Raw genomic sequence first — 12,479 nt, 5'->3', positions numbered from 1 at the left:
CGTTCAATGGCACTAGCAGCAGTGAATTCCCCACTATCAATATCCTGGGGGTTACCATTGACCAGAAACTGAACTGGACTAACCATTTAAATACTGTGGCTACAAGAGCAGGTCAGAGGCTAGGAACAGTGCGATGACTCCTCAAAGCCTGTCCACTATCTACAAGGCACAAGTCAGGAGTGTGATGGAATTCTCTCCACTTGCCTGGATGAGTGCAGCTCCCACAACACTCAAGAAGCTTGACATCATCCAGGACAAAGCAGCCCACTTGATTGGCACCACATCCACAAACTTTCACTCCGTCCACCACCGACACACAGTAGCAGCAGTGTGTACCATCTACAAGATGCACTGCAGGAATTCACTAAGGCTCTTTCCACAGCACCTTCCAAACCCATGACCACTACCATCTAGAAGGACTAGGGCAGCAGATAGATTGGAACACCGCCACCTGGAAGTTCCCCTCCAAGTTATTCACCAAACTGACTTGGAAATATATCAACGTTCCTTCACTGTTGCTGGGTCAAAATCCTGGAAGTCCCTTCCTAACAGCACTGTGGGTGTACCTACACCACATGGACTGCAGCACTTCAGGAAGGCAGCTCACCACCACCTTCTCAAGGGCAACTAGGGATGGCCAATAAATGCTGGCTCAGCCTGCAAAGCCCCTATCTCATGAATGAATAAAAAAAAACCTTGACACGCTCATGGCACTGTGCAGTTCTGCCATTACATTCTTCATGCCTGTGGATCTTCTCCCCACCATGGTGGGGACATTTACATATGGCAGTTGGTGCCTTTTCAGCGCGCTTCCCTGGTTGCTGCTGCAACGTACTTTCACTTTTGCACCCAATAAACTGGCTGCAGGATTTCTCTCTCACCTCTTACAAAGATTTGATTTTGCCTTCGCTCTTCAGCCTTTCTAGCCAATTGTACAACTTTAGTTAGTGTCAAATCTTCCCAAGATTGTACAAAGTCTAACAGAGTTACTTCTAAAATACTGATCTCTATTCTACCTCTTATCAAATTGTTTTAATATTCTGTACTCAATTGTCAGCCAAATCATGGAGATTATTTCTAAGTGAATTGATTGCTTCACCTGGTCTTTGGCTTTATTGATTAAATTTTGCCGTCTCTATGATGGGCCAGCATTTTACAGCCCCTCCCATGGTCCCGCCGAACTGAATGGAGATTTAAATGGCTCACCTCACCCTCCAGGGGGAGACACGCCGCGGTGGGGTCGCAAAATCCTGGCCATGATGTTTTGACAGAGGTTAAAGTGTGAGTTAAAGGCTCCGATGACATCCTCATAAGAGGCTGGCCCCTGCCTGGCCAGGACATCGCCTGCAATGTTACAGCGTACAACAAGGTACTAATCTGGTCTTTGTTATTCTTGATCGTAAGACCCGAAGCATAGCTATTCCAAGAAAGATATTAGCTCCAATGATGTGGAATCTGTATGTGTAGAGCTGAGAAACACTAAGCGGCAAAAAACATTAGTGGGGGTTGTATAGAGGCCCCCAAACTGTAGTGGTGATGTCGGGAATGGCATTAAACAGGAAATTAGAGACGCATGTAATAAAGGGACATCTGTAATTATGGGTGACTTTAATATGCATATAGATTGGGCAAATCAAATTAGTAACAATACTATAGAGGAGGAATCCCTGGAGTGTATACGGGATGTTTTTCTGGACCAATACGTTGAGGAACCAACTAGAGAACAGGCCATTCTTGACTGGGTTTTGTGTAATGAGAAAGGAATAATTGGCAATCTAGTTGTGTGAGGCCTCTTGGGGATCAGCGACCATAATATGATAGAATTCTTCATCAAGATGGGGAGTGAGGTAATTGATTCTGAAACTTGGGTCCTGAATCTTAATAAAGGAAACTACGATGGTATGAGGCACAGGTTGGCTATGATGGATTGGGTAACGTTACTTAAAGGGATGATGGTGGATAGGCAATGGCAAACGTTCAAAGAGCGCGTAGGTGAACTGCAACAATTGTTTATTCCTGTCTGGCACAAAAGTAAAACAGGAAAGGTGGCCAAACCATGGCTTACAAGGAAAATTAGAGATAGTATTAGATGCAAGGAAGAGGCATACAAATTGGCCAGAAAAAACAACATACCTGAGGATTGGGAGCGGTTTAGAATTCAGCAAAGGAGGACCAAGGGATTGATTAAGATGGGGAAAATAGAGTTCAAGAGTAAGCTTGCAGGGAACATAAAAACTGACTGTAAAAGTTTCTATAGTTATGTGAAGAGAAAAAGATTGGTGAAGACAAATGTACATCCCTTACAGTCAGAAACAGGGGAATTTATAATGGGGAACAAAGAAATGGCTGACCAACTAAATTCATACTTTGATTCTGTTTTCACAAAGGAGGATACAAATAATATACCAGAAATGTTGGGCAACACAGGGTTTAGTGAGAGGGAGGGACTGAAAGAAATCAGTATTAATAGGGAAGTGGTGTTGGGGAAATTGATGGGATTGAAGGCTGATAAATCCCCAGGGCCTGATAATTTACATCCCAGAGTACCCTAGAAATAGTGGAAGCGTTGGTGGTCAACTTCTGAGGTTCTATAGACTCTGGAACAGTTCTTACAGATTGGAGGGTAGCTAATGTAACCCCACTATTTAAAAAGGGAGGTAGAGAGCAAACAGGGAATTATAGACCTGTCAGCCTGACGTCGGTAGTGGGGAATATTCTAGAGTCCATTATAAAAGATTTAATAGCTGAGCACGTGGAAAACAGTGGCAGAATCGGACAGAGTCAGCATGGATTTATGAAAGGGACATCATGCTTGACAAATCTACTGGAATTTTTTGAGGATATAACTGGTAGAGTTGATGAGGGGGATCCAGTGGATGTGGTTTATTTGGACTTTCAGAAGGCTTTTGACAAAGCCCCACATAATAGATTAGCGTGTAAAATTAAAGAGCATGGGATTGGGGGTAGCGTATTGAGATGGATAGAAAACTGGTTGGCTGACAGGAAACAAAGAGTAGGAATAAACAAGTCTTTTTCCAAATGACAGGCAGTGACTAGTGGGGTACCGCAGGGATCGGTGCTGGAACCCCAGTTATTCACAATGTATATTAATGATTTAGATGAGGGAATTAAATGTAATATCTCCAAATTTGCAGATGACACAAAGCTGGATGGGAGGATGAGCTGTGAGGAGGATGCAGTGATGCTTCAGGGTGATTTGGATAAGCTGAATGAGTGAGCAAATGCATGGCAGATGCAGTATAATGTGGATAAATGTGAGGTTACCCATTTTGGTAGCAAAAACAGGAAGACAGATTATTATCTGAATGGCTATAAATTGAGAGAGGGGAATGTGCAACGAGACCTGGGTGTCCTTGTACACTAGTCACTGAAGGTAAGCATGCAGGTGCAGCAGGTGGTAAAGAAGGCAAATGGTATGTTGGCCTTCATAGCAAGAGGATTCGAGTATAGGAGCAGGGATGGCTTGCAGCAATCGTACAGGGCCTTGGTGAGGCCACACCTGGAATATTGTGTGCAGTTTTGGTCTCCTTATCTGAAGAAGAATGTACTTGCTATAGAGGGAGTGCAGTGAAGGTTTACCCGACTGATTCCTGGGACTGACATAAGAGGAGAGATTGAGTCGATTAGGATTATATTCACTGGAGTTCATAAGAATGAGGAGGGATCTCATAGAAACCTATGAAATTCTAACAGAACTAGACAGGGTAGATGCAGGAAGGATGTACCCGATGGTGGGGGAGTCCAGACCAGGGGTCACAGCCTGAGAATATGGGGTAGACCATTTAGGACTGAGATGAGGCGAAATTTCTTCACCCAAATAGTGGTGAGCCTGTGGAATCCGTTACCACAGAAAATAGTTGAGACCAAAACATTGTATGTTTTCAAGAAGGAATTAGATATAGCTCTTAGGGCGAAAGGGATCAAAGGGTGTTGGGGAGAAAGCGGGAGCTAGCTATTGAGTTGGATGATCAGCCATGATCGTAATGAATGGTGGAGCAGGCACGAAGGGCCAAATGGCCTACGCCTGCTCCTAGTTTCTATGTTTCTATCTCCTCCAGTTTTGCCATTGTTCAGCCTGTCATGGGCCCTCTACATTCTGGAATGATTTTGGGAGCGGTAAGGTACAACGGGTTGCTCACCCTGGATCAAGGTTCCCGTTTCCCATGCTGCTTTTCTGTGGTAGTTGCTGGGCTGTCCTTGTGGGTTCACTCTCTGGTCTGGCTACTGGGTTGGCCTTGAAATCCTTCACATGCTCCTGCTAAGCTTCTCTTTTGGCTCTTTCCTGCCATTTGTTACTGTTTCTCTGTGGGTGGAGTCACTGCTGCCACCATCAGTTATTGTTGAGTTGTCTCAGAAGACATTGGGTGTTTAACTCTAGTAAGAGTTCTGGATGGAGGCAAAGATCTTTCCTTAAAAGTACTTTTATTTACACAACTAACTATATACAAGATTACAGAACATCAGGACAGAGTTACTGCTCCTCTCTTAGGTTCCTCCCAATCATCTCTCTCCCAGATGAACAACAATTGTCTTGTGCATTTTTGAAATCGCTGTTAAAATTTTCCATGAACATTGGAGAATTAAGGCTAAAGAGGTTATTATTATAGCCCCTTGAAAACTTCTGTGTAACACACTTCTGCATTGTGTGATGTGTTTCAGCTTGGCTGAGTTGGTAATAATGTTGGCTTTGGTTAGAAGGTTGTGACTTTGAGCCTATATTAAGACCCAAATTCATAATCCAAGCTGAAGGTGGTGTATTGACAGAGGTGCTGACCTTCAGATGATATGTTAAACAGATGGATCTATCTGCATGTTTCAGGTGGCTGCATTGTTCAAAGATTACCAGAGAGTTCACTTTGCACCCTGACCAAGACTGTTTCCTTGACCAACACATTCCAAACAAAAATTAGATTAGCTGGTTGATCATCTAATTGGTGTTTGTGGGATATTGCTGACATTTGCCAGATTAAAAAAAAGACAGCCACTGAACCTCCTAAATAATTCATTGTTTGACCCATTTTGATGAGATAAGATTTATGGTATATATTATTTTTAATTAAAATTGATTGGTAATATATTGTAACTATTTTGCTGCTGACACCAAATAACAAGAAGTTCAATAAAATACACTCAATGGTATTAATAAAATATGGAATCTTTTTCCATTTATGAAGCACACTTATGACATGGCGAAGTAAAAATGGAAAGTGTTGAAAATACACAGCAGATTCAACATCTATAATTAGAAATGATAGGTTAACATTTTTGGTGTAGACCCCTCCTCAGGACATCTATAACTTGATGAGTTATGCAGAATAAAATCCTAAACAAATGACAACATTCAGCATGATCTGTTCCTTTGAATTTAGAAAAGGTGATGAAATAGTTGATTTGGATCTTCAACATTTTATGCATAATGGGGAGAATTTTCTTCCCGTTGGGCGGGCTAGGCGGGAGTGGTCGCGCAGCCGATCACCACCCATGATGCCGCCATTTTACGTGAGCGCACCCGGAAGCGCTCAGCGCAACCTGTGCGGGCGAAAGAATGCAGAAATCTCCCTGAGGCACGGAGCTACCTCAAGGAGATTAATTTGATTCTGAAAATTTGATAAAAAGAATTTTAAAAAATATTCGGACATGTCCCCTCATGTGACAATGTCAATGAATTTTAATAAAAAATTTTATTTAAGTTATAAACTCTTCATGAAAAATGCAAAGGCCGTCTGGGCTCTTCGTCTGCCCGCCAACCTTAAGGTTGGATGGACAGCCCTGACAACTACTTCAATTAGGTGATTAATGGCCTTAATAGGCCTTTGACAGTTCGGCAGGCGCGCAGCCGACTCCAATGCGCGCCCGCTGAACTGAGGATCAGAATGACGCATGGTGGCGTCGGGATGCATGCCCGATGTCACCGCGCATCATTTTACTCATTGGCATGCGGGGCCTGCCCCCACACGCCGATCAGAAGATTCTGCCCAATAGCTCAGGGAAGCTTTTGTGACCATTATAACATAGATCACCATCAAGTGGAACTCATGCACCCTTTTAGCCTTAACTGAGTATTTGAAGTTCATCAATCAATGTTGATTTAAGTTTTCATCTGTTGAAAATGGCAATAAAATCTAAACTGTAATATGAATATTGAAAGATAACAGAACTTATATTCTGGATAAATTGTGTCATTTATTATGAAGACTTGCAATTTTCATGAAAACATGGATGGAATAATGCAACATGATGCCCAGTGCACAGCAGAAATTCAAAAATTCCCTAGATAGTGAAAACGGAACTTGACATATTCAACCAAATGGCCTTAATAGGCCTTTGACAGTTCGGCAGGCGCGCAGCCGACTCCAGTGCGCGTCCGCTGAACTGAGGATCAGAACCAAATAACCCACAGCCCTGATCTTTGTCATTGAATGGTACCTATTTAAAAACAAACTGTTGATTGTCAAATTGCAGCCTTTAATCGAAGAATGATAGCCAATCTAAAACATGTTATGAGAGTTTCAGACAGCATCAGAATTGATAGAAGCAGAGAACCAAATTATTTTTGTGGAATCCTAAATCAGGCTGGTTTTCTTTGCAGAAATTGGGATCAACTTTGACCACATCTGGCAGAAAACATTAACAGTTCTGAATCCGATGAAACCAGCAGATGGCAGCATTATGAATGAGACTGATCTGACAGGACCAATAGTTTTCTGTTTGGCATTTGGAGCCACATTGTTGCTGGTGCGTTAAAATGTCACTGCAAAGAAAATGACAGGAAAAGTAATTTACTTACATGTAGCATTTTGCTTGCTTCCTCTTTTCTTTTTTATATATCATAATTTGCTTCATTATGATAATCATCAGAATTGCTTTTCTTTTTATTCTTGTAGAAATGTCATTGCTTACCTCAGGCTGTTCCTCAAGAAAAAGCGACTGGTTTAATATTCATGTTATTTGTATGGCAGGCTGCAGAAATTATTTTTCTTTTTCTTGTGAGGCAAACTTGAGCTTGATTTGCATTCTTTTTCAAAGTCTTTACGCTATGAGAGAAAGAAACAGACATGCATTTTGAATTTCAATAAAATGTAAGCCAATCTATCAATGTATCATAATGAATGCAAGTAGCTCTATATCATCATGCATCAGGCTTAGTGGGAACACTATCTTTGAAATTTGTTTATTGATATTTTTGTGCTCATCAAAGTGAAGGATGTCACTGCCAGAGTCTGGAACACTTTTTAACCACCATTGTCTGCTGTCAGCATCAGGTGCTCTGAGATTAGGCATAGTGCTGGTTAAATACAAGGCAGAAGGGTCCTTTACTACAACTGGCAGACACATGTAATAAGACCGCACTCACTGGCTGCACATACCGGGAAATTGAGAGTGCCCTCCTCAATTTCCTGTGCAGTATGATTGACAGATGGAAAACCGTGTGCAGAGCACTGTCAATTCCCGATATGCATGACCATTTCCAGAACGAAAAGACAGGAGAAACTGGGAAGTAAAAGTACTGGTCCGAACTGGTCTTGTATACCTTAAAATGGAACACCAGTAAAAACTGGGAAATAAGAATACTGGTCCAAACTGTTCTTTCCTTCTGTTGGGTAAGGCAAGCATGCATCAAATCACCCCTGAGATTATTAATGGCATACTGAGAGAACATTTCCTTTTGCCTTTTTATCACACTTGAGATCAGAAATATTAAACAATTGTTTTCTTTCAGTTTTCACCAGGAAGACCAACATAGTGGGCATGATATTCGAAGAAGTGATCAAAAAGGATATAAAGCATTTGAAATAAAAAGGAGAGATAATTGATAAACTAATTAAACTTAGAGAAGTTAAGACCCCTGGTCCGGATGGATAGCACCTGCGCATGTTAAAAAAGGGAAGAGACAGCTACGTAAGTATAAAAATTAATCAGAAAAGGGAATAGTGTCAGAGGACTGGTGCACAGCTAATATGATTCCTATATTTAAAAAGGGAGCTAGAGCAAGCCAAAGGAACTATAGATCAATTAATTTAGTGTCAGTGGTAGGAAAGATAATGGAATCCTTACTCAAAATGTAATAGAAAAACACCAAGAAACTGAAAATATAATTAAGTGTAGTCAGCATGAATTTCAAAAGGGAAGATCGTGCTTGACCAATCGTATTGAACTCTTTAAATAAGTGACAGAAAGTATAGACCAGGCTAATAGTAACCTATTTGATTTTCAAAAGTTCTTTGATAAGGTGCTTCACAGTAGGCATATGACTAAGGTCAGACAATGTGGAGTCAGGGGACAGGCAGCAGAATGGATAGCAAGCTGGTTACAAAACAGGATGCAAAGTATAGGGGTTAAAGGTAGTTACTCAGACTGGCAAAGGTCGATAGTGGTGTTCCAAAAGGATCAGTGCTGGGACCACGGCTGTCCTCCATTTGCAGAAATGTTTTGACTCAGGAATCAGAAGCACAATTTAAAAATTTGTGGACAACACCAAATTGTGAGGGTTAGTTAATACAGAGGAGATCTGTGACAAAATAGACAAAGACATTAATAAACTTGCAGAATAGACATGCAATAGGCACATGAGCTTCAATTTGGATAAGTGTAAGTTGACACATTTTGATGAGAAGAATAAAGATACTCCTTGGAAAGGCTTTCTAGATAGGCTAGAGGAAGGAAGGAATCTGGGAGTAGATATAGATCAATTACTAAAAGTAATGATGCAAGTTGATAAAAAAATGAACAAAGCAATGGGTTTCATTTCTGGAGGGATAGAATTGAAAATCAGCGAAGTTATATTAAACTTGTATACAACCTTGGTTAGACTACACTTGGATTTTGTGAACTGTTATTGCCTCCATAAGATAAAAAGGATATTTGATGCACTTCATTTGTGCTCTCCAGGTTCTTAAAGCAGCAATATTTACAACAATTTCAGGCAAATGAATGACTACAGATGTTAGGAATCAGTCTGAGAACTAGCCAGACCAGTTTCAGTTAAGAGCATTACATCATAGGCTTATAAGATAGATGTAGATGAGAAAAGCCATACCTCACATCTTAGATCTTCCATCCAAAGAAAACAATTAATATGCCTCATCACTATCATATCATTCAACTGTTTTTAAAATATTCTTGAGTTTGCACCTTTACTACCCCATCCAGAATTCCATCACATATGCTGATCACTGTGTACGATTAATGTCCTGATTCCTGTCTAAAATTTATTTTTCTCTAATTTGAACAGTTTTTCTTATTTTGTTCATGAGATGTGAGCATCACTGACAAGACCAGTATTTGCTGCCCATCCTCAATTCTCCTTGAGAAAGTGGTGGTGAGCTGCCTTCTTGAACCACTGCAATCTGTGGTATAGGTACACCCACAGTGTTGTTAGAGATGGAGTTTCAAGATTTTGACCCAGTGACAGTGAAGGAACGAAAATATATTTCCAGTTCAGGATGGTGTTGGTGTGTGACACAGAGAGGAACTTTACAGGTAGTGGAGTTCTCATGCATCTGCTGCCTTTGTTCTTCTAGGTGGCATAGGTCATGAATTTGGAAGATGCTGTTGAAGCAGCTTTGGCAAGTTACAGCAGTGCATATGGTACACACTACTGCCACTGTGCATCAGCGGTGGAGGAGTGAATGTTTAAGTGGTGGATGGGATGCCAGTCAAGGGGCCTGCTTTGTCCCGGATAGTTTGGAGCTTCTTGAGTATTGTAGGGGGCTACACTCATCCAGGCAAGTGGAGAGTATTCCATCATACTCCTGACTTGTGCATTGTGGATGGTGCAGAGGCTTTGGTGTTCAGGACGTGAGTTACTTTCCACAGAATTCTCAGCCTCTGGCCTTTCCCTGTAGCCACAGTACTTATGTGGCTGGTCCAGTTAAGTTTCTGGTCAATGGTAACCATTAGGATGGTAATGCTGTTGACTGTCAAGGGGAAGTGATTAGATTCTTCCTTGTTGGAATGGCCATTGCCTGCCACTTATGTGGTGCAAAAGTTACTTGCCACATATCAGCCCAGGCCTGAATGTTGTCCAGCTCTTACTGCATTAAGGCACAGACTGCTTCAGTATCTGCAGAGTTACAAATGGTACTGAAGACTGCAACCATCAGAGAGCATTCCCAGTTCTGACCTTATGATGGAGGGAGGTTCATTGGAGCAGCTGTAGGTGTTTGAGCCTAGGGTGCTGCACTAAGGAACTCCTGCAGTGATGTCCTGGGGCTGAGATGATTGGCCTTCAAAAACCACAATCATCTTTCTTTGGATTAGGTATGGCTCCAGTGAGTTGAACATTTTCCCCCGGTTCAAATTAACTTCAATTTTCCTAAGTGATACCACACTTGGTCAAATGTTGCCTTGATGTCAAGGGCAGTCACTCTCACCTTAACTCTGGAATTCAGCTCTTTTATCCATGTTTGGACCAAGGCTTTAGTGATATCTGGAGCAAATGATCTTGCTGAAACCAAACTAAGCATCAGTTGTTGATAGCACTGTCAATGACACTTCCCATTGCTTTGCTTATGCTCAAGAGTAGGCTGGATTGAATTTGACCTTTTTGTGAACAGGGCATATATGGGCAATTTTCCACATTATTAGGTAGATGCCAGCATTGCAGCTGTACTGGAGCAGCTTGGCTAGTGGCTAGTTCTGGAGAATACGTCTTCAGTGCTACAGCCAGAATGTTGTCACAGCCCTTGGCCTTTGCTTTATCCATGCCTTCAGCCTTTTCTTGATATCACATGGAGTGAAACAAATTGATTGAAGGCTGGCATCTGTGATGCTGAGGCCAAAATGGTCAGCATCTGGCTGAAGATGGTTGCTAACGCTTCTGAGTTGTCTTTTGCGATGGAATGCTGAGCTCCACCATCATTCAGAATGGGGATGTTCGAGGAGCCTCCTTGTCCAGTTAGTTGATTTATTGTCCATCAGAATTCACAACCAGGTATGGCAGGACTGCAGAGTATTGATCTGATCCACTGGTTATGAGGTCACTTAGCTCTGTCTGTAGAATGCTGCTTCCGCTGTTTAGCATGCATAGAGGCCTCTGTTGTAGCTTCACTAGGCTGGTACCTCATTTTCAGATATGCCTTATGCAGCTCTTGACATGCTCTCTGAGCTCCTCATTGAATCAGGGTTAGTCCGTTGGTTTGATGGTAATAGTAGCGTGAGGGATATACTGGGCCACGGGGTTCCAGATTGTGGTTGAGTACAATTCTGCTACTGCTGATGGCACCCAGCACCTCATGGATGCCCAGGTCTGAGCTGCTGGATCTGTTCAAAATCTGTCCCATTTAGCATGGTCGTAGTGCCACACAATATGATGGAGGATGCCCTCAGCGTGAAGATGGAAGTTTGTCTCCAAAAGGACTGTGTGGTGGTTGCTTCTACCAACACTGTCATGGACAGATACACCTGTTACAGGTAGACTGGTGAGGACGAGATCTAGTTGCAACGCAAGTGGTATTTTCTACTAACAGGATGCTGCCATCAAGCCAAAAAGATGTTCTGTTGATCATACCAATGAGTAAAGTGGTATAGGAACTTCAGGGCTGATGCGATGCCAGGTACATAGTCTGTGCATCCCAATGACTGGGATTATATCCTACAGCACGTCCCTGCGGCTGTTTGCAATAGGCAGAGTACTGACCATACTCAACTAGCCTATGCTTGCAAAACTCAAAATATAATGTCTAATGTTAGATGTGATTCCACATTTGGACAGCACTTGCTGAATAATCCCAAGTGTGTTAAGAATTACATTAACAACCAATTTAAGATTATCAGTCGGGCTCACAATGTAGCTCATTTATGCTTGCTAGAAGCTACATATATTCAGAGGGAGGGACCTGTCCTCCGCAGGCAAAAGGAACATGTCCAGACATTGTGCCTATTTAGGAATTAAATAAAAGCATTGGGGACAATAATTCCCTGGTGCATTCTCCATCGCAATGGCTCAAACAATGAGAGTTGACTTGCCAACCAACCGCTGTTGCTCCTTTTGAAATTTGGCATTCTTGTGTCTACCCTGATAAAAGCCAGGTGAAAAGCTTTGATAGAGTGTCTCTTTTTTTCAACAATGCTCCAGTTGCTTTTCCATCTTGTTGGTTTATGTAGGGTTACAAAGGATTGAATAGGATATAGGCACGGAGACAGACTATTCACCCCAACCAGTCCATGCCGATATTCATGGTCCTCTCAAGTCTCCTCCCATCTTTCCTCATCCAAACCTATCTTATCCTTTATTTCCTCCTCCCTCCTATGGCTGTCTAGCTTCCCCTTAAAAGCATCTACACTATTTACTTCAACCACTCCCTTCGATAATGAGTTCCACATTGTCATCACTCTTCAGGTGTAGAAGTTCCCTCTGAATTCCCTATTGGATCTCTTAGTGACTATCTTATATTTATGGCCTCTAGTTATGTTTTTCACCACAAGTAGGAGTATTATGTTGAATTTTACCAGTCCTC

At 41.9% G+C, this 12,479-nt stretch overlaps 1 protein-coding gene across 1 annotated transcript in view; it reads left to right on the top strand.

Moving 5' to 3' along the window:
• The window catches only part of LOC144688266 (protein YIPF5-like), an 81,446-nt gene that overhangs the window by 48,107 nt on the left and 20,860 nt on the right, over nt 1-12,479 (top strand). The window contains exon 4 of the mRNA XM_078554735.1: nt 6,611-6,756. Within this exon, the coding sequence (XP_078410861.1) occupies nt 6,611-6,756 (146 nt within the window). The remainder of the gene's footprint in view (nt 1-6,610; nt 6,757-12,479) is intronic.

This window comes from Cetorhinus maximus, chromosome 1 (genome assembly GCF_964194155.1).
Source record: "Cetorhinus maximus chromosome 1, sCetMax3.hap1.1, whole genome shotgun sequence".
In the NCBI taxonomy this organism is placed as follows: domain Eukaryota; kingdom Metazoa; phylum Chordata; class Chondrichthyes; order Lamniformes; family Cetorhinidae; genus Cetorhinus; species Cetorhinus maximus.
Note: the sequence above shows the minus strand (reverse complement) of the source record. Positions and strands in the feature narration are given on the sequence as shown.